The sequence below is a fragment of the Phasianus colchicus genome, chromosome 6, assembly GCF_987193195.1.
Source record: "Phasianus colchicus chromosome 6, bPhaCol1.hap1.1, whole genome shotgun sequence".
NCBI lineage: Eukaryota > Metazoa > Chordata > Aves > Galliformes > Phasianidae > Phasianus > Phasianus colchicus.
The window spans coordinates 53,508,422-53,534,118 of NC_143441.1; the positions used below are offsets into that span (position 1 = coordinate 53,508,422).

Consider the following 25,697-nt stretch of genomic DNA (forward strand, 5'->3'; position numbering starts at 1 on the left):
GTGCTCCATCCTCTTTCTGGATTGCCTATGAAGATCCACCCAATGCAACCTCCAGCAGACCAGGTTCCACTTAACACCTCTCAGAGTAGCTGGCAGCAATTTAAAACCATACTTTGCCTTTCTGAACACCATCACCCCTCCTGGTCTGGTTAGGGCAAGCAATTTGTACACTTTCCTCTCCGGAAACACCCAACAGCAACTACACAGTCCTCACGGCACCACGACAGACAGAGTGCAGTCAGAGCAGGAAGGCTTTATTGCAACACAGCATCACTTGCTGCTGGTGTACTTGGTAACAGCCTTTGTGCCTTCGGACACAGCATGCTTGGCCAGCTCACCAGGCAGCAGAAGCCGCACAGCTGTCTGCACCTCTCTGCTGGTGATGGTGGAGCGGTGGTTGTACTGAGCCAGGCGCGACGCCTCCACTGCCAGCCGCTCAAAGATGTCATTGACAAATGAGTTCATGATGCTCATGGCCTTGGAGGAGATTCCTGTGTCAGGGTGCACCTGCAAGGTGTAAATGAAGCACTGTCACATACATCTACCTTCCAACAGGCAGTAGGGCTACACTAATCTTAGAAGAATGGGGCCACCCCTTGTATCTCCAGGGAGAACTAGTTGTGACCACAGGTCTCACACTGGTGGCCAGTCCCTTTAGCATAAAGAGATGTCCTGAAAAGAGAGTCTGCACAGGTCCTCAGTGGAAACAAACCTGCAAGGGCTGGGGGGAATGCCACCCTGCTCCAAGTCACAGCCACCTCTCACATGCCTTTCCTTCTCTCCCCAACAGAAGTTGTGTACTCTCACAGCCTCCAGAAAGATAAAAAAAGATTTTAGTTCCTGTTCACAAGGCCAGCAGCAGCTCCTCCTGCCCCAGCAACTCTTCTGTTACTGCCTTATGCAGAGTCATGCACTGGGGTTCGTTCTAGGAAACTTCTTCTGATCTAGGACTCTCTCATCACCTACTGGAAGATCCTTTTCCACTCCCCACATTAGATTCAGCCATGGCTCTCCTGTACCCTCTCTTTATAAGTTCATATAGAAGCAGATTTTCTTTTCTTCTCCTTTATAGGATTAAATGCAACGGGCAGAATTAACTTCACATGTGAAACAGCCCTCAACACAGGGAAATATTTACTCACCTGCTTCAGTACTTTGTAGATATAGACTGAATAAGTTTCCTTTCTCTTAGTCTTTCTCTTGGACTTCTTGTCACCAGAGGAGGAAGCATGACCATGCATCCTCCCACTTTCTGCACTCATCTCAGCCTCTCCCTAGGCAAGCTCAAGCAGAGCAACAACTTACTGCCATTGGGCTGCTTTTATAGGAGGGTCACAGCCCCTCACCAGCCCCAGGTGCAGCCCCCAAGGGTGCACATCTGTGCCCAATGATTCCCTCAGGCAGAAAGCTGGCCTGTGAGGAGCTTGGAAGTTGCTGACTGAACTGAAATTTCAGAGCTGAGAAGCTTGAAGGTAACATGGGTAAAGACACAGGTAAGAGTGGCAGTGCCCTGTTCACATGGGCAGACGTACCGGAGAAGGTCTGCTTCTGGGTCTCCCCAGGGGCTTAGAGGAAAGGATTCCTGCTTTAGTGGAAGGAAGCACTCCAGGTGTTGCTCCCACAGCCAAATGTGTTGCGCCACTGTTATGATGTGGAACAGGTGATTCAGTCAGTGGATGGTCAGTAAACGGAGGGAATAAACAGGGGGAACACTGGGCTTCTAATGGAGTGATAGCATTATAAGCATCCCAACAGCCAGCAGTCACAGAATCACAGAATTGCCAGGGTTGGAAGGGACCTCAAGGATCATGAATCTCCAACCCCCCTGCCACACGCAGGGCCACCAACCATTCCACCTAATGCTAGACCAGACTGCCCAGGGCCCCATCCAATCTGGCTTTGAACACCTCCAGGGACGGGGCATCCACAACCTCTCTGGGCAGCCTGTTCCAGTACCTCACCACTCTCTCCGTAAAGAATTTCCCCCTGACGTCCAACCTAAATCTCCCTTCCCTCAGCTTCAAACCATTTCCCCTTGTCCTGCTGTCACTCACCCTTTCAAAGAGTTGATTCCCCTCCTCTTTGTAGGCTATAGTCATAGAATCATAGAACAACCAAGGTTGGAAAAGACCTCCAAGATCATCCAGTCCAACCGTCCACCTGCCACCAACATTTCCCCACTAACTCATGTCCCTCAGTACAACATCCAAACGTTTCTTGAACAACTCCAGGGACAGCAACTCCACCACCTCCCTGGGCAGCCTGTTTCTGTGCCTGGCCTCCCTTCCAGAGAAGAACCTGCTCCTAACATCCAACCTGAGCCTCCCCTGGCACAACTTGAGGCTGTTCCCTCTCACCATACCGTTGTTACATGGGAGAAGAGGCCGACCCCCACCTCACCACCACCTCCTTTCAGGCAGTTGTAGAGAGCCATCAGGTCTCCCCAAGCCTCCTCCAGACTGAACAATCCCAGCTCCATCAGCTGCTCCACGTGAGATTTGTGCTCCTGACCTCACAGCTCCACTGCCTTCTCTGCACACACTGCAGAGCCTCCTTGTCTTCCTGGCTGTGAGGGGCCCAGAACTGAACACAGCACTCCAGATGCAGCTTCAGCGGGGCTGGGTACAGCGGGTTGATCGCTTCCCTGCCTCTGCTGGCAACGCTATTTCTGATGCGAGCCAGGATTCCATTGGCCTTCTTGGCCAACTGGGCACATGGCTAGCTCATACTTAGCTGAGTGTCAGCCAACACTCCCAGGTCTGTTTTTTCCACACAGTCTTTCAGCCATTCTGTCCAAGCCTGCTGTGTTGCCTTGGGGTTGTTGTGGCCAAAATGCAGAACCGACTCCTGGGGAACTCCAGTTGTGAGCCGTTGCCAGTGGATTTAACTCCATTCTCCACCACTCTCTGGGCCTGGCAATCCAGACAGTTCTTTACCCAGCGAAGAGTGTACCTGTCCAAACCACGGGCTGCCAGCTTATCCAGCAGAATACTGTGGGAGACCGTGTCAAAGGCTTTGCTGAAGTCTATAGGTAGATCATTCCTCCCACAGCTCAGCCAGCCTGGACAGGCAGTCCTGCCTGCTGCACATCCTGGACTGAATTTGGGAGCCATACTCATCCATCACCGTCATCATGGCCTACAGCATCTCACCAAGCTCAGCTTTGTTCTAGGACAGTCCTCAAAGGGAGGCATCTGACTGCCCACCCCTACTGATGTCACAGCTACAAATGGGATCTAGGGAGGGGCTTCTTGTACCCAGCAACTGAACACCTGGGACGGCCTGGAACAGTCATGGCAGCACATCTGTGGAAAAGGAGGAGCTTGGGCATAGACTATAATGGGCAGCACATCCTTCTGGGAATGGGAGCAGCACATTCAGCAGTCTGTCAACATCAAGAGATGCTGGTGGACTCACACTGGGCGTAAGGAGCATGCCACAACTCCACTTTTCTTTTGGAAGAGGCTGTGCACTGGTTGGGTACAGCACAGGCATTCTGAGGTACATCCACCTCCCATATACCAAGCTGTAAATAGCAGAGATGCTGTTTGTGGTGGGGGGCTGCACGCTGTACCCAGCACTGCTTTTCCACCAGTCAGAGCACACAAATGCTCCCCAGTGCTAATGGAGCTGTTAGCTGTTGTCACAAAGATGCATCTGTGTGTGTTACAGAGAGAGTGGTGAGGTACTGGAACAGCTGCCCGAGAGGCTGTGGATGCCCCGTCCCTGGAGGCCAGATTGGATGGGGCCCTGGGCAGTCTGGTCTAGCATTAGGTGGGAAGGTTGGTGGCCCTGCCTGTGGCAGGGGGGTAGGAGATTCATGATCCTTGAGGTCCCTTCCCACCCTGGCAATTTTGTGATTCTGTGCTTGGGTTTTTTTTTTTTTTTAGTTTTGTACTGCATTTCTGACAAACTGCTTAGTTAGAGGGAAGCTCTGTTGGTGGCATTGCTTGGATTGAGCACAAGATGTCACACAGCAAGGATGGAGCAGTACAGTCACACTCGTATTCCCCATTTTAGGGAATTAACATCTCCTTTCTTTCACACCCATGTATGTAACACATAATTTCACCAGATTGGATGTTCTAGAGTCTGTCCATCTGAAAGCTGTGTGCTGGGCCAGACTCATCCTCGTGCTCTTTTTGTGATGTATGTGTTGACTCACACCACAGAGGTGAGGGAAGCCCACAGCTCTGTACCTGATATTCTATCTGCCACCTTTGGCCATAGTTTGGTACGAGGCAACTTCACTTCCATTCTACAAACAAGAGTAACACGCAGAGACTCCAGGCCACTGCTTTCTCACAGTGTGCCTAGATATGGTTCTGCCTGTTCAGGGAAGCCCCAGCGCAAACAGCACAGAATGCCACTGCCCAGGCACAGCAATCCACTCCGGGTCGTGTTCACAGCTGTTTCCATAGAACAAATGGTCACCACTGCACAGGTATAGGCCAAGGATGAAAAATGGAACTGCTAAAACATGCACTCATATTCCATTCAACAAAGCTTAGTGTACTGTGACCTCTAGTGCAGTTACAGGCACTTTGCTCTGAACAGGAAGCTCTGGGCCTTGTTTGCTCAATCAGAAGCTGGTCTGCAACTCAGAACTTTTGTTTCACATCAGCAGACAACTAACAGCTCTCATAGTTGCTGCATCATCTAGAAGAATTCTGCAACTCCTATCTGCCATCCCAACATTCCTGTGTCTTCCTCAGAGTACTGTTCTCAGAGAGCTCAGTCTAAGGTGATAACCTGCATTTCTTATTGCCCCCCCGGCTACAGATCTGAAGCGTGGCGTCACTGCTAAGAAAAAGCAGCTTCAGCCTCAGGCAGGACTTCCAGACCTCGTCGTTCTCACAGCCACCCTTCCAGCTCACCAACATCTTTTGAAAACCCGGAGAGCAGAACTAATGAAGACACTCATTAATCTGCTCTTGTTTCAAGTTCAGTGACACCAGTCGGGTCTTAACCTGTTAATTACTCGCTTGTGGCTTTTTCTCCATCACCACCTCTGTTAACTTCCCAGTACTACACTGTGCAGTGACTTTAAATTACTTTTCATTTAAATGACTTTTCAGCGCAATTCAGACTTTTCCATATAAGGAACTTGAACAGCATTTACATTAACCTGCATTACTTTCTTAGCAAACACTTTATCTCCTCTCGGAACTAAAATGATCAACAAGTCATGATGTTCTGTGGCTCTCCCAGTGACACTTCTCCCATGGGCGATGCAGTGCTTCCATAGCAGCCATCCACAGCTTGGATGGTCTCTTTCAATAAAAGAAGGAAATGCTTTGCTCGAAGCCAAAGCCGCAGACAGCCGGCAGCTGAGAAAGCACTCCAAGTAAGTCCAGCCACGATTCCTGCAGGGCAGGAACACAGTACTGGGCTACGTGAGCCTCCCGTGGCCTCGTGCTGCCATTCTCATGTGTAGTAATTAAATGATAACTCATGATCATACAGGATGGGTTTTTTTAGTGTATTCTCATTGTTTTAAAAATACACAAGAAAGATATTTTATTCAAGAAATTACTCAAGTTGCTCTGGCAGAAGGTACAGCTTTAACACTAAGTTTTCTAAGAATTTGTTATTCAGAACAAAAATAGATGTTAAACTAACTTCAGCTGATTAATGTTATTTAGGTAAACTGTTAGGAACAAATAAATAATTCATAACCCAAAAATCCTGATTTATTGAGAGCCTTGTATTAGGCCCCTTAAATTCAAGATGAAAAAAAAACATGCATCAAAGCTGCTCTGTTGCGGAGCACACACACTGGTATTCTATAGATCTACATTTCATCTCTACTTTCCAATCTTTGGAATCTTTCAAGCTGTATCTATTAACAACAACAAAAGCATGTGTAGCTTGCTCCCCCTTCTGTCATTACCTGGAAGCCCCAGTATTCCATCAGTGAATTCTGCTCTGCTGTGTTCAATGCCAGAGCTCCTCACCCCTTCACATATAGCACAATTTCTGGTCATAACAAGAGGACTTTGGTAACAGTGAGCTTTGGTAAAGCCCAGTATCGGCTGATGAGCCCCAGCATGCCCCAGGAACTACCACAGCTCACAAAACGAGACTGTTCTTCCCTCTTTATTGACTGATGGATTCTCAGGCAGATCTTGTAATTACACTGTTAAATAATAGTTAAAAACAAACCGAGGCCAGAGGAGTTTGAAGTGAAGTATCTAAACTGAAGCAGAAACTGGGGAGGAAGATGCAGGATAAGCTGGGCCGGGGTCTCCACTTCTGTATCACTGCAACTCAGACACCCTAACTGCCACAGCACAGGCCACTGGATTCCAAGGCCTGGCTCAGATGGGACATCTAAATATGGGAAATGGCTGCCCAAATTAAGCCAGATCAGGAGAGAAGAGATCTGTCCAGATAGAGGTGCAAGGCAAGTCAAGGGGAAGCAGTATTGCAGCAATCCTAGAACACAGCCACATATAGCAGCAGTCCCACTCCAGTCAACAGGTGAGCGAGTCGCGTTGGCCACTGTCAGTCTACGTGGAGAGAACCTGGCCAGCTGCTCTGAGCTCACACGTTGTGGGTCTTCTTGGTGAGCTGCGGATCCTCATCCACCAGCTTGGACTTGAGATGCTCCTTATAGGCGAGGATGTCACCTTGCCACTTGGTGATTGTCTGCTTCTCACAGACCCAGATCTCCTGAGCAACCTGAAAGGAGCGCACAAGGACAGGGAGGAGAGGTTATACTGCAGCATTCTCCGATTTTTACCAACATGATAAAATTAACCAAAACCTATTATTTGAAGTATGATGAGGAAAGAGTACTAGGTTTCATACATTCAATTACCAAAGAAAAATATCTGCAGGGAAATATCTATCTGTTGTTTTCTGAGCAATGGATATAAGATTTTAGAACTAACAGTCTTTGACTCTTCAACATTTCTTTTGTTTGTGGATGAAAAAGAAATTAATTGCCTGCTAAATTGGGAATTGAAGAAAAGTGGCTCTTGACATGAACTATTTGAATTTGCTGCACTGAAAAACAAAATCATAGCTGAACTTACTGACAAGTCTATAGCTGATAAATCAGCAACTGACATTTATGTGCAACAGAAGCAACTTCCTTCACCTGTGCAGACAAAGTGATAAAGAAAACTCTGCTAAAATTATTCCAGTACTGTGTCGAACAACCTAGCTAGAGCTTCCACAGCATGATTTCCATTTAAATTATTCTTTAGTAGTAGTATTTGTTTCTTCTTTCAAGTGTTCTCTGAGGCCAAGTAATTATTCGACACAAACATGGCAAAGGAATCATGACTTTTTTCACTCACATATCTTTTTGGGATAAAGAACAGCCAGTTAACTGAAAACCCTGATTTAATTACTCAGAATGTTGGTAAGGTGCTTTGCAAAAATTCACTGCTCTATTTACCTGCTGGATGAGTCTGAAGTCGTGGCTGACAAGCATCATTCCTCCTTCAAAGTCATTGATAGCATCTGCCAGAGCATCTATTGTTTCTATGTCCAAGTGGTTGGTGGGCTCGTCCAGGAAAAGCATGTGGGGATTCTGCCAGGCCAGCCACGCAAAGCACACACGGCACTTCTGCCCATCAGAGAGGTTCCGGATGGGGCTCACCTGACAGACAAAGACACTGTTTGCAGCTCTGCAAGGAAACTGAATAGCACCAGTTCCTAAACTGCCACACTGATCAGAAAACATTCACATCTCAAACTGTGTTTGCAGAAGATGCACGGCACGAGAGGACAGGTACATCAGGTGTACACCTAGACTAGGCTTCCTTAATCAGCAGAACAAGGAAATTCCAGGGGCTTCTGAAAAAGGGGTGTCCACCCCAAGACCCAGCTTCTGTTAGAGGTCAGAGGGCAGTTTTAGATGAGCTCTGTCTGTTCATTCAATCCTGACACAAGCCTAAACTTACTTTTGCCTCTTCTACTGGCATTCACCTCGGAAACAGAAATAAGCAAGCTAGTTCAAGCTACAATTAAAACATGTTTTAAGCTAGCACTATGCCACAACCTGTCTCTGTTCCTCAACCCAGATTGAGGAGGGTCACCCACTTCAACACAAAAACACACTGCTTCAACAGAAATGTGGTTTAACTCAGCAGGTTGCTGAGCACTACACAGTTATTTGCAGAACTCATAGGTTGAGATAAAACTATTTATTGAGAGAAAAAAAAAAGGATAATAATTATGGCAAATACCAAAAAATGTATATAATAAGCGATGCACAAGCAATTGCTCACCACCTCCCCAGCCGATGCCCAGATAGCCCCCAAGAATTGGGAGAGAGAGAGATGAACTCCCACCCCCTTAAAAACTCTTTCTGCTTGATGTCATACATTATGGAATATCCCTTTGGCAGTTTAAGTCAGCTGTTCTGATTCTGTTCCCTCCCAGCTCCTGGGGTCCTTTGCTGAGAATGGCCTTGGCTCAGTACAACACTGCTTAGCAGCAACTATGAACATTATAGTGTTAACAACGTTGTGTTTCTCCTAGAACCAAAACACCACATCATACCAGGCCTCTGAATAAAACAATTCCATCCCAGCTGACATTAAGACAGCAAAGTTCCTGTAAGCCATGAGTTATTTTCTTCCAATTTTAAAACTGGAGATGGAAAAAGCATTCAGATGCTGTGACATGCCATACTCCATACTGCATCACACTGACAGACATCAGCAGTGCAACAGAAAATGCAGTAGTTCTACGTCCCAAATGAGTAAAGAAACCTTCAACAGCTTATACTCACCTGCTGTTTCCCTGTCAGACCATATCTGCCAATGATTTTTCTCATCTCCTCCTTCTCTTTGATTTCTGGGTAGCATTTCATCATGTACTCCAGGGGTGAGAGGTCTAAGTCCAACTGCTCTTGCAAGTGCTGACAGAGAAGAAGAGTCAGCTTCAGCTTGTGCATGCCACCCACCTCCTGGTCAGAAGTAGCCCCCCCCTTATATCTCTCTGGTACCAGCTAGGCAGCAGAACACAAGAGATTATACACTGTGCTGAACTGTTAGGGAAGGAGACTCCTTTCCAGGAGCAGTGTACTGCCTCAGAATAACAGACTTGTCCAATATCAAGCACAAGGCAACTATCTCTGCTGTACAAGGTGAGAGGCTAAACAGAAAGAACCACATCAAGCCTCTTTTCAGGACAAGAACATTGGATAGACCCCATTCTGTCAGCAGAACAGTTTCCTCCCCAAGCTCAAGGCACAGAAGAACAGCAGCGAGATGGGCCTTAGAAGCAGGAGGAAAGGATAAACATTCCTCATTCCTGGCAGCTTTTTCCCCAGTATTTCATGTCCCTGATGGTTGCCACAGGGAGTACCTGGTGGTATCTACCGATCTTCACATGTGAATGCTTGCGAATCATCCCATCTGTGGGCAGCAACTAGAAGGGGAAGATAAAAGTTATTTCACCATGAAATCCCTCCTTTCACTCTATGCCAGAATGAACAGAATCTATCCATCTCCTCCCCAGTACAGAAGATGCAGTCTGAATATACAATGTGACAGAGAAAGCCCTTTGGAAGTTCTAAAGTCTGATGGAGTACCGTGATAAACAAGTGCTGACCCACTGAAGACTACCCAAAGAATAAAAGGCCAAAACAGGGAAGACAATGCTGTAAGCATACCTCTCCCGTGAGCAGTTTCAGCAGTGTTGACTTTCCAGCTCCATTGGGTCCAACAAGAGCAACACGGGTATCCAGGTCAATCCCAAACTCCAGGTTGTTATAGATCCATGGCTGCAAGCCACATAAATCATTATACACAATATGCCTTTCCACTATTACCCAAAATCTACTACCCGTGTAACTGTACAGCTCCGTCCCCAGCAGACTTAGTATCAACACTGCCAAGAAGTCTGATCCCAAAAGCCTCACACTTCCAAACAAGGCACAGATACACATGATTTTCACATGACCCATGCACACAGAATCACAGAATGGCCAGGGTTGGAAGGGACCTCAAGGATCATGAATCTCCAACCCCCCCACCACAGGCAGGGCCACCAACCTCCACATTTAATACTAGACCAGGCTGCCCAGGGCCCCATCCAACCTGGCCTTGAACACCTCCAGGGATGGACGGGGCATCCACAACTTCTCTGGGCAGCTGTTCCAGTACCTCACCACTCTCTCTGTAAAGAATTTCCCCCTGACATCCAACCTAAATCTCCGCTCCCTCAACTTCAAACCATTTCCCCTCATCCTGCAGTTATCGAGCCTTTCAAAGAGTTGATTCCCCTCCTGTTTGTAGGCTCCCTTTAGGTATTGAAATGCTGCAATGAGGTCACCCCGCAGCCTTCTTTTCTCCAGGCTGAACAAGCCCAGCTCCCTCAGCCTGTCTTCATAGGGAAGGTGCTCCAGTTCCCTGACCGTCTTCGTGGCCCTCCTCTGGACCCTCTCCAACAGCTCCCTGTCTTTTTTGTACTGGGGGCTCCAGACTTAGACACAGTATACCAGATGGGGCCTCACAAGAGCAGAGTAGAGGGGGACAATCACCTCCCTGTCCCTGTTGGCCACCCCTCTTTTGATGGAGCCCAGGATACCATTTGCCTTCCAAGCTGCAAGGGCACACATTCTATACTTACCCCATCCTTTGTGTATTTGAAGCTGACGTTCTGCACCATGATGACAGGAGGAGGGATTTTTCCACAGGGTGGGAAATAGAATGACAAAGTCTGTCAAGAAAGAATATCCACTTATTAGACAACCTGGAGCAGAAGGTAGCCCTGTTATTCCAGTACAACCATGCCTCATTACAGGTATTATCTTCAAACCAAAGTAACAAAACACAACCTTTCTAAGAGCCCTGTAACAACTCATGCAAGTTCATCTGCTGGCTAACAATTCCCTATTTCTTTCCCTTGAAGCAACTGGGGGCTTAAACTCTTCAAATAAGCAGGTGTTACTCTCAGCATCTTCCCAGATTTCCAATTTTTTAGACATTTATTTTCACGTCTGCAAAAGAGCCCTACTGGTATCTCAAATCCCTTTCTCTCAACTGGAAAAAATTAATTCTCCTCTTTAACTCTTCAACACTACACTAACCTCAGTAAATTTAACCTTCTGAAGAAGAGGACTCCATTCTTTCTTTCTGCTGTGTCAGCCATTCCTGCTGTCAGCTAAAGTTCATTCTGCTTATCCAGACCAAGTTTCCTATACTGATCTCTAGATGCAATCCTATTAGAGATCTCACCTTATCATTTACCACTCTCTCTGTCAAGCCAGAAGCCATCATTTTTTGAAGGGTCTTCTCCTTGCTCTGAGCTTGCCTGGCCAGTTTTGCACTACCATGACCAAATCGTGCAATATAATTCTGCAACAAAATACAGAGTTAGCCAAAAGCCATGACAAAATGGCTGAGGGGGTACAGAGCTGCCCACAGGCATGGGTGGAAAGATGTTCATGCAGGTAGGCAGATACCTTCATGTGGGCAATCTGATCTTGTTCCCAGTGGAAACGCTTCATTTGATTTTCTTCCAGTTCCAAGCGAGTTTTGACATACTGATCATAATTTCCCTGAAAAGATGGACCACAGAACATCAGACACACCCCAGAGGATAGCATCCCTGTTTTTGTTAGCTGCACAGAACACCATTCACTCACCGTATAGTACTTCAGTTTGCGGTTATGCATGTGGATTATGTTGGTGCAGATACCATTCAAGAAGTCCTGGGAGTGGGATATCAGCACAAGGATCCGCTTGAACCTGTGACACCACAGAACTTAATAAAAAGAACTGCTCATTGGCCCGGACGGTGACAAAGGATTTGTGTGTACCAAACCTCTTCTATCTATAGTCAAACAAAGAGCAAAATGATAACAGCCTTAGAAAGGCTTCAGGAATTCTGCAGTAAGTAGCTACATCCAGCTTTGTAAGATGCCCTCCACTGTACAGCACTCTTCCCCCATACTCACGAAGAGTTAAAAGTTGGCTACCTGTGTGGTGGATTATCAGTGCTACTGATGCAGAATTCCACTGTATTACACTTCTTAGAAATTCCAACCTTTGCTTCTAATTTTTGTCTTGTTACAGACTACTGTCCTTTAGGTACACTAAGACAGACTCCAAATCTGCGCAATGACTGGTAAATGCATCCTCCCAAAAAGAGAGGTTCTGATTACTCTCCTAAAACATCTGATTTATCAAACAGACTTGCAGAAGGTTCAACTGACAGAGCTGATGGAATAACCTCTGCAAAAGAAAAGCCCTTCTCACGTGCTTGCATTCACAATGTTTTTAATGCACAACCCAGATATCAAATTTCATGGCCATTCCTAAACATTTTAACCAATCATTAACATTTTAACTTTGTTTACAAAACCCAGTTACCTTGATATACTATAACAAGATGAAACTGAGACTCAGACACTACAGTTGGTGAAAACACAAAAACAATATGGAGAAAGTTGAGCTGTAAGCCAGGTCTGGAAAGCTCACACTACTGGTAGAGTACACAGCACCAGTAGAGGGACTGCCAGGGCCTGCTCCTGGCCTTCAGGAGGTCAGCAGGTTTAACCAGTAGGTAAGTATAAACCAGTACTTCTTATTATAAACCAGTACTTCTTATTTCTTCACCGAGAAAGAGACAGGCTTGTCTTCAAATCATTGCCCTTGTGTCAAGAAACCCTCTGTTCTGATATAGCAGAAAGCTACATGATGGTATAACTGGTACTGCAGTATAGTCATGTAGCCACAAGAACTATAGACAATTATTTCTATAGCACTTGCTTCACATGCTGACAAGATGTTTGTGCAGAAAACCACAACCCATGGAAGCTGCACACTCCTCCATGCTTACGTTTTCAGTTCTTCTTCCAACCACACACAGGCATCCAGGTCAAGGTGGTTTGTGGGTTCATCTAACAGTAGCATGAATGGCCGAATGAAGAGGGCTCTAAAAGGAGAGGGAAGATGACAGCATAATGTAAACCCAAAGCCTCTGAGCTCTGCTCTAAGTTCTTGGAACTGTTATGTGGCTTTGAGCTTGAGGAACAGACAGGCGTTCTCCCAGGAGGCAGCAGGCACTGTACTACTCACCTAGCAAGAGCTACCCTCATTCTCCAGCCACCACTAAAGTCCTTCAGCTTCTTCCTCTGCATGGCTGGTGTAAACCCCAAGCCGTGTAGGATTCGAGAGGCCCGCGCTTCTGCCTTGTCAGCATCCAGCTCCTCCAGACGTTCATACAACTCCATGAGTTTCTCACACTCCGCTGAAAAAGAGCCTGCCTGTCAGCACTTCTAACAATAATGGGCTCTCAGCTGCATGTATGTACAACTGAGAAAGTTCAAACTCCATCTGCTTCACCACTATTCTGACCTCTCTACTCGCATGCCTTAGATACTTCTTAAGCAGCTGCATAGAATTATTATCTAAATAAGTGGAATCCTACAGGACTTTTCAACTAGTACAGGGAATTGGAGAAAGAGGTACTGTAAAAACTGCCAAGGAACCCAGGTAAGACCTTTTCTTCAATGGGAAGGGAAAGTGGACTAGGTGCCCCTTGTCCACAGGGACTCTGAAAAGCTTTACCATCTTCGTGAGCCAGACGCTCTGCTTCTCGTTCTAACATGGACCGCTCTGTATCCACCTCCATCACACACTGTAGAGGGGTCTTGTCACTGGGAGGCATCTCTCGGGTCAGGTGATAGATATCAATGTGCTCTGGAATGGGCACTTCTCGTTTCCCAATAGCTGACAAAAGCATGGATTTCCCTGTGTGTAGATAGACACTCCACAGTTATCTGCTGGATTCAGTAAGATATGCCACAAAAAAAGAAAGCAAACAACCCACAGATGAGATACAATCAGATCACACTATTCTCTCCCTTCACAACCCAAGAAAATCCTTGACAACTTCTTGCCCATAAGAAATCAGAGAGACAGCAACACCACTGCAGTTCAGCACTTGCCCAGATACAGGTTTATCTTTGCTGTATACTTCTTGCTGTCTAACCAGATTTAACACCCGTTACCAGGGCATTAGCCTCTAATAAGAGGAAAACATTATACTTATCATTAGAGAGCCTGGAAGTTAAACAGCTCATCACTCTTATTAGCTCTTCTTCAATTGTACCCATATTCTGCACCTTTCCATATACAGCACTACTTCCCCAGCAATTATACGCACTGCCAGCCACTCCATACTGTGACATTTGTTCAGCCAATAGCAGCAGTGTTGGGTTGACTGACACTGCTACACAAAGCCTGCAAAAAGGAATCAGACATTCACAGATCCCAGGCATCTCACCCTGCTCTCCACAGAAACCAGTCCAAAAGCACAGCTCAAAGTCAGGATGTGACCTCATGCTCCTGCTAGCAATTGCCCATGTATGGAGAAATGCAGGAGATGACAATGCCATGTCCCACCCACATCTACAAGCTGTTTTTCTGGTTTCCAGCATTTACCCCATGCATCTGTCCAACTTCTCAGCATCACAGAACCTTCACTGAGCTCCAGGAGGCCCACAACTCACCGATCCCATTGAGTCCAATGAGGCCGTATCGCCTCCCAGAATTCAGCTCAAGTTTTGTATCGCTCAGCAGCTCTTGGCCATGGAAGGTCAGCGAGAGGTTAATGATGTGCACATCAGTGCTGTTGGGATGGGAAGCCAGCACTCCTGTCACAGCACGAGCAGCAGCTTTCTTTAATTCAAAGTCCTCCAGCTCTTTCGTAAGAGCATCCACTTCTGTATGGAGAGAAGAATCAGAAGTGTTGCTGACTCACAAACACATAGGAAGCTGTAAGCCCCTAAACCAGTAAGACCAGGACTATAACAATAAGCAGCATCTTCACTGCTACAGAAATACTGAGGAGGCCCAGAGCAACAGCGTTCAGTTCTGCAGTTCAGCAGATGGAGGTGTAGCAATCTGACATGACTTACAGCCGCTCAAAAACATGAGCTGGCCAAAGCAACACAGGGAGCAGCCAGAGCAGCTGGCCTGGGATCCAAATGGCGGGACAGACCTCTATGGCTGAGCACCTGGAGGTGTTCAAAGCCAGGTTGGACGGGGCCCTGGGCAGCCTGGGCTGGTATGAAATGTGGAGGTCAGTGGCCCTGCTGTGGTGGGGGATCGGAGCTTCATCATCTTTGGGGTCCCTTCCAACCCAGGCCATTCTGTGATTCTGTGCACAAAGGGCTGTGATAGAGAAAAGGCTTCAGCACTTTTGGTCGCTAGTTTAAGGACACGGCTGGCCTCAAGAGACCTTGGGCAGGAAGTAAAAATAAGAGAGAAGCAGAACATTGGAAGAGACCCCACCAACTTCTGAGAAGATAACACGCCCATCTGTTTGCTCGTGCTGTAGGACAGAGGCACACCTCTGCTGCTGCAGCACTTACAGCACCATTTCCACTCCCGATGACACTCTGCCGTTTGAAGAAAAGCGCACCAAGGACCTTCACATCGCTCAGCTAAGCAGAGCAGAGCCGTGCCGTCAGAGCGCAGCGAGGAACGCCGCTCGGCTGGGCCGCCTGCAGCAGCGCTCCGGGCAGCACCGCGGCCCCGCACAGCCCCGCGGCCAGCCCTGCCTACGGGGAGGAGCGCCGCAAACCGCGCCGCCGCGGAAGTCCCTCTGAAAGCACCGCAAGCTCACCGGATGAGAGGCACGATGCGGTTCTCGTCGGGATAAACGACGATTTCACGGGGAGCTGACAGAAACGAGTCGCTTTTTCCAGCCCGACCACCCGCCCGATACCCGCACGGCTCCCGCCGCCTGCCGCCCAGCCCCGCGCCCGGCTGAGCCCTCAGCGCGCCGAAAGCGCTCGGCCCGCGCCGCCCTGCCTCCACCAATGGGAGCGCGACATGCAAATGACCCAGGACGACTGAGAGCGATTGGCGGCTCGGACCGGGCGGGCGCCCAGGCCCCGCCCACAGCCGGCGGCTCGGGACGCGGCGCCCGCGGCCACAGCACGGGAGCGGCGCTCGGGCAGCGCAGGACGGCGGGGGTCCGCCGGGCTCACGGGGGCGGCCAAGAGCCGGGATCTCGGTAGAGGGTTCCGCCGCGCTCCCCGCAGCACGGCCTCTGCCCGCCCGGGGTCCTGCGCTGAGCACCCCATAAACATCGCGCTATGCGCTTGGCCCGAAGCGTTCACTCCTGGAAAACACGTGCCCAGCAGTCCGCGGGTCACCGGGCAGGAAGAGCGCCGCCCCGGTAAGCTTCACCTCGCCCACGGTCCTCAGGAGTTCGGCCCCTGCGGACCAGACACAGCCCCGATAAACGGACGGACGGAGGTTCGCAGCAGCGCTGACTTTAACGGTGAAAAAAAGAACGCAGCGCCTGCTGCAGCACGAAACCAGCGGGGCCGGGCTTCAAGTGCCAAGAGCTCGGGGCAGCGCCTGCCTGAGGGTGCCGGCAGCGCTCTGCCTCTATCCGGCAGTTCCAAAGGAGACCCCAGGGAACGCCACAGCCGCACGAAGCCGAGCACAGGCGATCGCGGAGCCCCACCGATACACAGAAGGGAGCGGCTCCTGCAGGGCGCTGCGTCTGCGGAGGCACAGCCGGCCCCGTGCGCTGCAGTCCGGCCCCGCTGCTGCCCGCAGACGGCCCCGGCGGGGCGCTCCGGAGCGCAGGACGCACACGGCGCCGCCGGGCTACAACCGTAGCGGCGAGGCCGGGATCGGGCAGTACTGCCTCTCACCTGGCAGCGGCGTTCCGTTGGCCTCCGGTGCCCGAACCTCCTGTGGCTCCGTCCCGGCATCGCCGTTCTCCTCTAGGGCGCGGCGGGGCCGCTGCCGGGCCTTCGCCGCCTCCTTCTTCTTGGCCGCCTTCTTCTTGGCCAGGTCTGAGGGCATGGCGCGGCGGGGAGAAGCGGCTGCGGTGGGAGAGAGGCCGTTAGGCCGCGCCGCCCCGACCCGCCCCGGATCCCCGCTCCGCCCCGGAGCACGCGGCGCCACCGGGCCGGGTCGAGAACCGCCAGCGGCGCCGATCCCCGCCCGGCGCCCTTCCGCCCAGCCGCACCAGGCCCAGCCCGCCCCGCGCCGCTCAACCCGCACCGGCCGCTCCGCGCTTTCCTTCTGTCGCAACAGGACAGCCGCTACCGCGTGCGCATGCCCCGCCCCCCGGCGCGGCGGCCAATCGGAGCGCGAAGCGTCACCCACGCCGGGCGGCCGCGCCGCTCCGGGCAGGGCACTGCGCGTCCCGGCGTGCACCGCGCCGCCCGGCTCAGGCCCCGCCCCGGATGTGCCGTTGGAGCCGCGCCTCGCGCTACCATAGAGGTGATGCAGCCGGCGGATAGAGTGGCTGCCGAGGCACCATAGAGAGAAAAGAGGAAGCGGAAGCGTAGAGGGTGGCGATGAGGCGGTTGAGGTGGCAGCGGTGGGAGAGCGGTTGGCTGGGTCCCGCTCCCCGCTCCGGCACAGCGCTCCAGGCCGGCCTCGTCCGAGGCCTCCGCGCCGCCGCACCGCCCTGCCTGCAGCCGGCTGTGCCGCGGGGCCGCTGAGCGGCGCGGCCCGAGCCCGTCGCGCTCCCTGCCGGGTCCGCTCCTCTCCAGCTGCCGGGCGAGCCGCCCCGGCCATGTCCCGCGGCGCCGTGAGCGCAGCCCGGCCGTAGCGGGACCGCGGTCGCCTCCGGAGCGCGGTGCCCGCCGTCGCCATGCGCTTAGCTGCGCTGCTGGCGGCGCTGCGGCCCGCGCTGCCGCTCGTGCTCGGCCTGTCCCTGGGCTGCAGCCTCAGCTTGCTGCGCGCCTCCTGGAGCCAGGGCGGCGGCGAGGAGCTGTGCCTGGGGGCGGCGGGCCGGGCCGAGCTCCGCAGCGGGGCGCGGCACGAGGCGGCTGAGGCCGGGCCGGGCCCGGGCCACGAGGACTTCCGGCCTCGGATCGTGCCGTACTACCGGGACCCCAACAAGCCTTACAAGAAGGTGCTCAGGTAAAAGCTGTTCTTTGTGGGAGGGCTGCTCCTGGAGGAAAGCAGCCGTACACAGTGGGTGTTCAGAGTTCTGCTTCTAATGAGTTGACGGGTTGAAGCTGAGATACGCCGTTTGAAATACGTGACGTGGTGTTAAAACGTCGGTTATAACTGCATGGTGCAGTGCTGAGATAGCTCTCTTAAAGGGGAGCAATAGCGAGCTTTTCAAAACAAACAAAAAAAACGCCCCAGGAGGGCTGGGAATATTCACTTTCCTGTTACTTGTGGCTAATAAGGTGTTAAACGGCTCTTAAAAAATTGTTAACTGCCCTATTCACTGGGGAAGTTCTAAGCTGTTAGTAACAATGTGTATGGCTTGCTAGTGGTTGACTCTGAATTTACTGTTTTAACTTGCAGTAGTTTGACAAAGTACTGCAAGATTGAAGGGAGCTTGTGCTTTTATTAAGTGGGATTTTTCCTAGTGAGTCTGGTCTTAAAGCTCTACTTTTAAGGTTAATTTTTTCACCATTTCTAAGTTCCAGCAATTAAGGATTTATCCCTGGTGTTGCTGGCAGGATACCTCTGTAACTGTCCCCCAATAAGGAAGTTCTGGCCGTTAACGTAATCTTCTGGTTTTTGTCACCCAGTACTTTGTGATGTGGTTCTGTTCTTTCTTTGCAGAACTCGCTACATCCAGACAGAGCTGGGATTCCACGAGAGGCTATTTGTGGCAGTGCTGACTTCCAGGGCTACCCTGAATACACTGGCAGTGGCTGTGAACAAGACCATAGCTCATCACTTCTCACGCTTGCTGTACTTCACAGGGCTGCGCAGTGCCAAGGTGCCTCATGGCATGGTGCTGGTGGCCCACGGGGATGAGCGACCCATCTGGCTGATGTATGAGACCATGTACTATATCCACCAGCACTTTGGTTCTGACTATGACTGGTTCTACATCATGCAGGATGACACCTATACCCAGGCTGAACAAGTCAAAGCTCTGGTGACGCATCTCAGTATTAACCAAGATGTCTACCTGGGACGAGCAGAGGAGTTCATTGGGGGAGATGAGCAGGCTCGCTATTGCCATGGTGGCTTTGGCTACCTGCTGTCCCGCAGCCTGCTGCTGAAACTTCACCCGCACCTGGACAGCTGCCGCAACGAGATCCTCAGTGTGCGCCCAGATGAATGGCTGGGACGTTGCATCATTGATTTCCTTGGCATCACTTGTGTGTCCCAGCTCCAGGTACTACATCTCTCCCGAGGGTTTTGTGTTAGCTAAGTTGGATGGACCCCATGCTCTTACAAGTCCCTGCTGTACAGCAAAGGGGCTTTTCAGCTTGATTCTGATGTAAGATAGAGGAGGAGAGAGTTGTCTTGTGTGGCAGCACTAAGTAAACAGGCTTGTTGTATATAGAGGTAGTATTTGGAATGAGAACTGTTGTGTTGTGTTCTTACCTCTGGGTCCTGCAGTCAGCTTAGAGGGAGGAGAGGATGCATGTCTGGAGTGAGGGAAGGCTTCACTGTGAATGGTAGCATTCCATACCAGTCTTTCTGGCTTTTGTTCTCTTCAGGGTCAGTATTACCATACATATGAACTGGCTAAAAATGCTGATCCAGAGAAGGAGGAGGAAGAAGAGTTCCAAGCAGCTATTGCCGTGCACCCTGTTTCTGACATGAGCCTGATGTACCGGCTGCACAAGCACTTCAGCAGGATCCAGCTGGAGAGAGCCTACCAGGAGATCCAGGAACTGCAGGTATGTGGCAAGGGAAATCTGCAAAAACTATTGTCCTAACAAGTTTCCTTTTCTTTCAACTTTGTCATAGAAGGGTATTGTTTCTATTTGTGTATGAGCATCAGCCAAACACAAGAGATAATCCTGTGTCTCAGACTTAGCGCTCTGATACCATGCAAAAAAAACTTTTGGTGCGATACTACCAAGATACAGCCCTAAATGGTGAAGCAGGTCTGAGCGGGACATGGATTGTACCTTTGAGAAAGTGTCAGCGATCAGTCAGTATGTGTTCTCTTTGCACAGATGCAGATCAGGAATCTGACATCGCTGACTCCTGCAGGCGAGGCAAGTTTGACGTGGCCTGTGGGGATTAATTCTCCATTTCTTCCAAAGTCACGTTTTGAGGTAATCAGCTGGGACTACTTCACTGAGCAGCACCTCTTCTCCTGCCTTGATGGCTCCCCCAAGTGCGAGCTCTCTGGAGCCAGCAAAGCAGATGTCAGTGACATTATTGAGTCAGCACTTGAGCAACTTAACAGCCGCTACCAGCCCTTGCTCCGGTTCAGCAAGCGGCAGTTGCTGAATGGCTACCGGCGCTTTGACCCCACCCGAGGAATGGAATACACGCTGGACCTGCTGCTGGAGGCAGTAACCCAGAAGGGCCACAGTCATGTTCTAGTTAAACGAGTGAGCTTAGTGCGGCCCTTAAGTAAGGTAGAAATTATTCCCATGCCGTATGTAACAGAGGCCACGCGTGTGCAACTGGTGCTTCCATTGACGGTACAGGACTTGGATTTTGTGTCAAACTTCCTGGACATGTATGCTATGAACACACTGGACACACATGATAATGCCTTGTTGACTTTACTTTTCATCTACCATCCGTATGATGCCCAGCGAGTCAGCCAGGTAGATGTATTTGCTGGAGTCAAGGCCATGGTAGGAGAGCTGGAGAAACGCTATGCAGAAGTTAAAATCCCCTGGATTAGTGTCAAAACTGAGGTGCCGTCACAAGTGAAACTCATGGATATAGTCTCAAAGAAGCACCCCGTGGACACCTTGTTCTTCTTGGCCAGTGTCTGGACAGAAATCAATATGGAGTTCCTGAACCGCTGCCGCATGAATACAATCAGCAATTGGCAGGTCTTTTTCCCAGTGCACTTTCAAGAGTTCAACCCTGCACTGGTATACCGTAGTGAGCAGACTGCTTCGTCCAGCACTGACTTCCTGAAGGATGGACATTTTGACAGACATTCCTTTGCTGAGGCCTGCTTTTATAACTCTGACTATATGACAGCACGTACCAAGCTAGCAGCTGATATCCTAGATCGAGATGAAGTGCTGGAGAGCATGGAGGTATTTGATGTCTTCCTCCATTATTCTGGTTTGCACTTATTTCGGGCTGTGGAGCCTGGGTTAGTGCAGAAATATGCACTGAGGAGCTGCAACCCCCGGCTCAGTGAGGAGTTGTACCACCGCTGTGTCCTCAGTAACTTGGAAGGGCTTGCATCCCGCTCACATTTAGCCATGGCACTATTTGAGCAGGAACAGGCCAACAGTACATGAGAGACTGGAAACATCAGGAGCTGAGCTGCACCTTAACACTTGGCACTTTCCATCCCCTTCCGAACCTGGCCGTAGTTGAAGGGCATGTGAGGTCAAGGGAGGAGAAAGGCTTTCCCAGCCTTGCTCTGCAGCGCAAGCAGGAGCTGTGGAAAGGCTGTTTTTGTGGAGTTTTACTTTTTTGCTTTTATGTGGGTTGGGGTTGGTTTGATTTTTGTTGATTGTTTTTTTTTTTGTTTGTTTGTTTTTTAAACAAATAGATCTCTTTTCAAGCAGACTGATGTGATTACTTGTAAACTTTATAGGTTCTGGGATGAGGGGTGTAAGAAGAGCTTTTCAGGTCATCTTTCTTTGAGCCATGCAATTCTGGTGAGTGGTGTTGAGACAGAATATGAGGTACTTTTTGGAACAAGATTATGTTGGCCTTGCCACCCTCAATGCTGTCATTGCACCACCTCGTTTTTCTCTTCATGCACTCAATTCTGAGGAGTCACAAACATAACTTACGTAGTTGTCTGCTGGACAGAACTGTTCAGTGTGCCTTCACTTTGCTATGTTTGCAACTGCAGAACACTCATTTTGTTATGTGATCAGGGAAGGTAAAGAAACTGAAAATTCCCTTGTCGAACACCAACCTTGTAGAGCACCACTGTACTATACTGGGCTCTTCTAGAATTGGAAGCAATCTCAATTTCAGTATGTTGAGCCAGTGAGGGTGACTACCCTTATTCATGGCTACATATGCAGAATTTAAGGAAAATGATTGTATTTGCTTTATTTATGATTATAAGGTATAGGTCTGGTATCAGTTTCAAAAGAGATTATGAAAGATCTGAAAAGCTTCAAAGAAAGTACTTAGTCTGCAACAATCTCAAAAGGGATAAAAAGTCAAATTTGCTTATTTGAAAAGTAAGAGAGAGCTTGATGCTGACGTAGGAAGAAGAATCTGTTCTGAATCTCTTATTGGGGTGTGTTTGTCACTAAGTGAACCCTCAGAGTAAAAGAAGTTGATGGAAATCTCACTGCTGTGATTGCTTTACAGTAATCACTGTTTTGCTGGTGCATTACGATCTTAGTAGGAGATGTACTCAATGTGAAGTAATATTTAAAATACTGTGCTTTAGAGCTCAGAGAATACTATAGATATCTTCTTACATTACTTCAGATACTGAGAGCAGTGAGTGGTATAGCACTGAATGAGCCTCCAGTCCACCTGCAGCACACCAAGTAGATCTCATCTGTAGAATAGATTCTTCCATTGTGGCAGTTACAGCTGATAGAGTAGTCTCTCTCACATGCACTTGAAAAGCAAACAAACAACAACAAAAAAACCACTACACCTATATTAATCATTCCTACTGCCAGACAGAAGGGATATTTTAATGAGAATTTCTTTTAATCAAAGTCAAGGCCTCACAGGTGTTATGAAGCAATATGAGTGGGAGCTGCCTCTATCACAACCTGCTGCTGAGTTGGAACCAAGGACAAGGATTTTGCTCAGCACAATACTGGCCTGAGGGCTTGCTGGATGGACGAGCACAGCTCAGATCTGTTCCTGCTCCAGTCAACTGTTACGTGAATCAGTGCTTCCTTAGTGTACAGTGGTCTTCCAGTCAGGATCTCTACAGTAGCAAAGAAGAGTAATGTCAGTATGTATGCCTGCTGCTATGCCTTGATGACTGTGTGTGTGTTTTTTTTTTCCTTGAAGATAAGAGACTCTGATGCATGAAATATGAGCAGATGGCCCTAAAGGATGCATAGTTTGTAAATGCAAGTTCCAATGTGATATAATGCTGAAGAAGGATTCTCTGAGCCATTGTTCTGAATGACGCATTTGAATGAACTGACAGTGGGATTTGGATGTTGTATAAAAGTTGTATAAACAAAGCAAGCAATCTGATGCAAGAATGAGAGAAAAACAGGTGTCATACAATCAAGCTGAAATATTAAACATGGAAAAAGATGCAGTGAGTCAGTTGTCAGGAAATCTGCAGGGAATGCAGTAGTTGGGTATAGCTGTGTTGTAAAACAAGCTGCTACTGAAAAAGGTTTCAAAATAACATAGGGCAGGTGAGAGTTATTAGTGAATCCTCATTAGAGGAGAAGGACAGTGAGATCTTGTGCATTGTCAAGTAAGCAAAACGAAAAGCTAAACCAGAAAACTTGAAGGAATCATTATGTAACGTGCCAGTGTCATTGTGTTTTGGAAACTGTGATGAACAAGTACAAAGAACTAGAGACTCCTAAGAGCACCTCCTGTCTTAGAAAATTGAAGGAAGCTGGGAGCTGCATTTTGGGGGAGAAGTCTTCTGCCAGCAGACTTTTGAGTCTGCAAATTCTGGCTTGTTGATAAATGACTGCATTCCAAGGTGGGGTTAGGATTAATGAAAGCAACTATTTCATCTTCTAGGCAGGCAGGTTCGCATTTAAGCTCTAACTGGTGCAAATTGGGAATGGTAAATTAAGAATGCAATAAGCAAATGATGTAATGAAGAAAGAGGAAAAAAAAAGGTTGAGTTGATCCCATGTCATATAAAACAGGAATAAGGTTTATTAGTCTGTACTGATTCCTATAGACTATAAGCAGTTGAAATCAGGAACGCTGGCAGATAAGCTTAGTGTAGCTGGCGTTGCTGTATAACTGATAATAGTGAGAGTTGTTGCATAGTAAATAAGCTACACTGTTGTCAGGGCTTCAGCCTTTGCATTTACAAGTCAAGCTGAGGATGATCAGATGGCCATTACGGACTTGACAGTCATTTGATTTAATGCACTGCTTCAACTTTTCAACAATAAGATTAGAGGTTCACTTGAGCATCGGGAAGCACTTCTGTGCTGTCAGTGATGGAGCACTGGTGCAGGTTTCTTGTACAGGTACAGGCTGTGGAACCTCCTCTGTGGAGAACTTAGAAGCTGCCTGGATTTGGTCTGAGGCTGCTCTGTGTGTACTTGTTGGAGCAGAGTTGGAACAAATGAGTTCTTTAAATTGAAAGATAATTTCAGCTGAAAATAGGCATATGGTTTTAGTGATGACAGTGATTAGGTGATAAGTTACAGAGCAGATACTTTTCCAGTGAATGAGGGTTTGGGTGCTGTATAATCAATGAATGTACAGATCTTATAGTTATGAAATATACCAGAGAGTTTGGCTACACAGTTGTTATACCAAAACAGAATAGATAGAATGTGTACCCGTATCCTGGGCTCACTATGACACTTCAGAGGAGGGGGTCTCCAATGAGATCCTCCCCCACTGGTAGTCAGCTCTTAAATGGGTCTAGGAGAGGTGCAGCCAGGCTCCATCCTTTCTGGCAGCGCAGCTGAATTGCCTTCACCTGTGCTCTGTGGCTGATTCATTGCTCGCCTAAGGTGATCAATCAGAGGTTCAGGCTGTGATTCAGCAGTTCCCATGCAGGTGCACACATGAAGTGATCACACAGAAGCAGACAGAATCAGTGGTCCTTTGTGGATCCTGCAATGGGCTCTGGTTGTTCCAGCTCCTGCTGTGAACTCTGCAGTTGCTCCAACTCCCATGACGAGCCCTGTGTCCTCTCCAAGCTCTGTCACAGGTCCCACTGTTGCTCTCACCTTTCTGACTGACCCTGTGGTTACTCCAACTCTTCTGACAGACCTTACGGTGCCACAACCCTCACAACAAGCCCTGTGGTCACAACAATTCCTCTGACAAGCTGGGCACTGAATTGACTGTTGTGTCTTAACGTGGCAGGTGGCAAAGCATCATGCAGTCATCGCTCTCTCCGTTCCCAGTGGGATGGGTAACAAGAAAAAAAGTAGAACTTGTTGGTTGAAATAAAACTGTTTACCAATAGAGAGAAAAGGGAAAGGATAATAGTTATGACAATGTATATGAATGTGTATAATAAGTGATGCACAAGCAGTTGCTCCCCACCCTGGACCAATACCAGCTAGCCCCTGAGCAGTGGAAGAGAAGGAAAGATCAACTTCCATCCCCTTCAAAACTCCTACCATGTGATGCCATATGGTGTGGAATATTCATCTGGCCAGTTTCAGACAGCTGCTCTAATTCTGCTCCTTCCTGAGTCCTTTGCTGCCAATGGCCTTTCCTCTGTGCCACAATGCTTAGCAGCGACTGTGAACATCAGTGTCTTATCAACATTGGTCTCCTCCTAGAACTAAAGTGTTACATCCTACCAGACACACTGAAGAAAACAATTCCAACCCAGCTGCAACTGAGACAGTGGCTTTTAATTTCACAACTGAATATGCAGTTGATGAAAGTTACAAAAGAGCACTCAAAGCAGTGAGGCACTGAGCCAACACCTTGGTCACAATAGGTCTGAATCAAAAAGCACTGGAGCTAGGAAAGTGTTCCAGGAGGAATCACTGTGTGTCTGCCTTGTTCTTAGGATTTTCTGTAGGTGTTCATTGCTGGCCATTGGAAGAAACAGGAGAAATGAGTCAGGTGACACTTATGATTTAAATCTGTACCACCATTTTTATGCTACTGTCTGCAAAGAAGGACTGATCTTCAAAGACACTCAGCCAGAAGTGATCAGCTGTGTGAGGA

The 25,697-nt window shown here is 48.8% G+C and overlaps 3 protein-coding genes and 1 long non-coding RNA gene across 8 annotated transcripts; 2 read left to right on the forward strand and 2 right to left on the reverse strand.

The window, feature by feature from the left end:
* Nucleotides 1-233: 233 nt before the first annotated feature.
* Nucleotides 234-4,742, reverse strand: H2BK1 (H2B.K variant histone 1). 4 transcript variants are annotated; one of them, XM_090143351.1, is made up of 4 exons: nt 4,073-4,742; nt 1,533-1,641; nt 1,143-1,283; nt 234-507 (listed from the first exon to the last, which is right to left on the reverse strand). In XM_090143351.1, exons 3-4 carry the CDS (start codon nt 1,260-1,262, stop codon nt 271-273), a joined length of 357 nt encoding a protein of 118 aa, XP_089999477.1. In that variant the 5' UTR covers nt 1,263-1,283; nt 1,533-1,641; nt 4,073-4,742; the 3' UTR covers nt 234-270. The 4 variants fall into 4 exon arrangements, with proteins under 4 accessions (XP_089999477.1, XP_031469698.2, XP_031469699.2 ...); XM_031613838.2 differs by lacking the exon at nt 4,073-4,742 and adding an exon at nt 3,153-3,217; XM_031613839.2 differs by lacking the exons at nt 1,533-1,641; nt 4,073-4,742 and adding an exon at nt 3,153-3,209.
* Nucleotides 3,257-5,463, forward strand: LOC116242840 (uncharacterized). The gene is made up of 2 exons (XR_004169825.2): nt 3,257-3,501; nt 4,783-5,463. It is a non-coding gene; the product is annotated as an uncharacterized LOC116242840 (long non-coding RNA).
* Nucleotides 5,464-6,084: 621 nt separating this feature from the next.
* Nucleotides 6,085-17,144, reverse strand: ABCF2 (ATP binding cassette subfamily F member 2). 2 transcript variants are annotated; one of them, XM_031613836.2, is made up of 15 exons: nt 17,001-17,144; nt 16,646-16,819; nt 14,483-14,695; nt 13,539-13,721; nt 13,047-13,218; nt 12,808-12,903; nt 11,612-11,714; nt 11,429-11,524; nt 11,202-11,321; nt 10,594-10,683; nt 9,635-9,745; nt 9,328-9,390; nt 8,750-8,878; nt 7,409-7,612; nt 6,085-6,684 (listed from the first exon to the last, which is right to left on the reverse strand). In XM_031613836.2, the coding sequence occupies exons 2-15, from the start codon at nt 16,797-16,799 to the stop codon at nt 6,547-6,549; spliced, it is 1,872 nt and encodes a 623-aa protein (XP_031469696.1). In that variant the 5' UTR covers nt 16,800-16,819; nt 17,001-17,144; the 3' UTR covers nt 6,085-6,546. The 2 variants fall into 2 exon arrangements, with proteins under 2 accessions (XP_031469696.1, XP_031469697.1); XM_031613837.2 differs by having other exon boundaries at nt 16,966-17,057.
* Nucleotides 17,145-17,209: 65 nt separating this feature from the next.
* Nucleotides 17,210-21,425, forward strand: CHPF2 (chondroitin polymerizing factor 2). Its single transcript, XM_031613835.2, has 4 exons — nt 17,210-17,870; nt 18,531-19,095; nt 19,424-19,606; nt 19,889-21,425. The coding sequence occupies exons 1-4, from the start codon at nt 17,599-17,601 to the stop codon at nt 21,149-21,151; spliced, it is 2,283 nt and encodes a 760-aa protein (XP_031469695.2). The 5' UTR covers nt 17,210-17,598; the 3' UTR covers nt 21,152-21,425.
* The last annotated feature ends 4,272 nt before the right edge of the window (nt 21,426-25,697 follow it).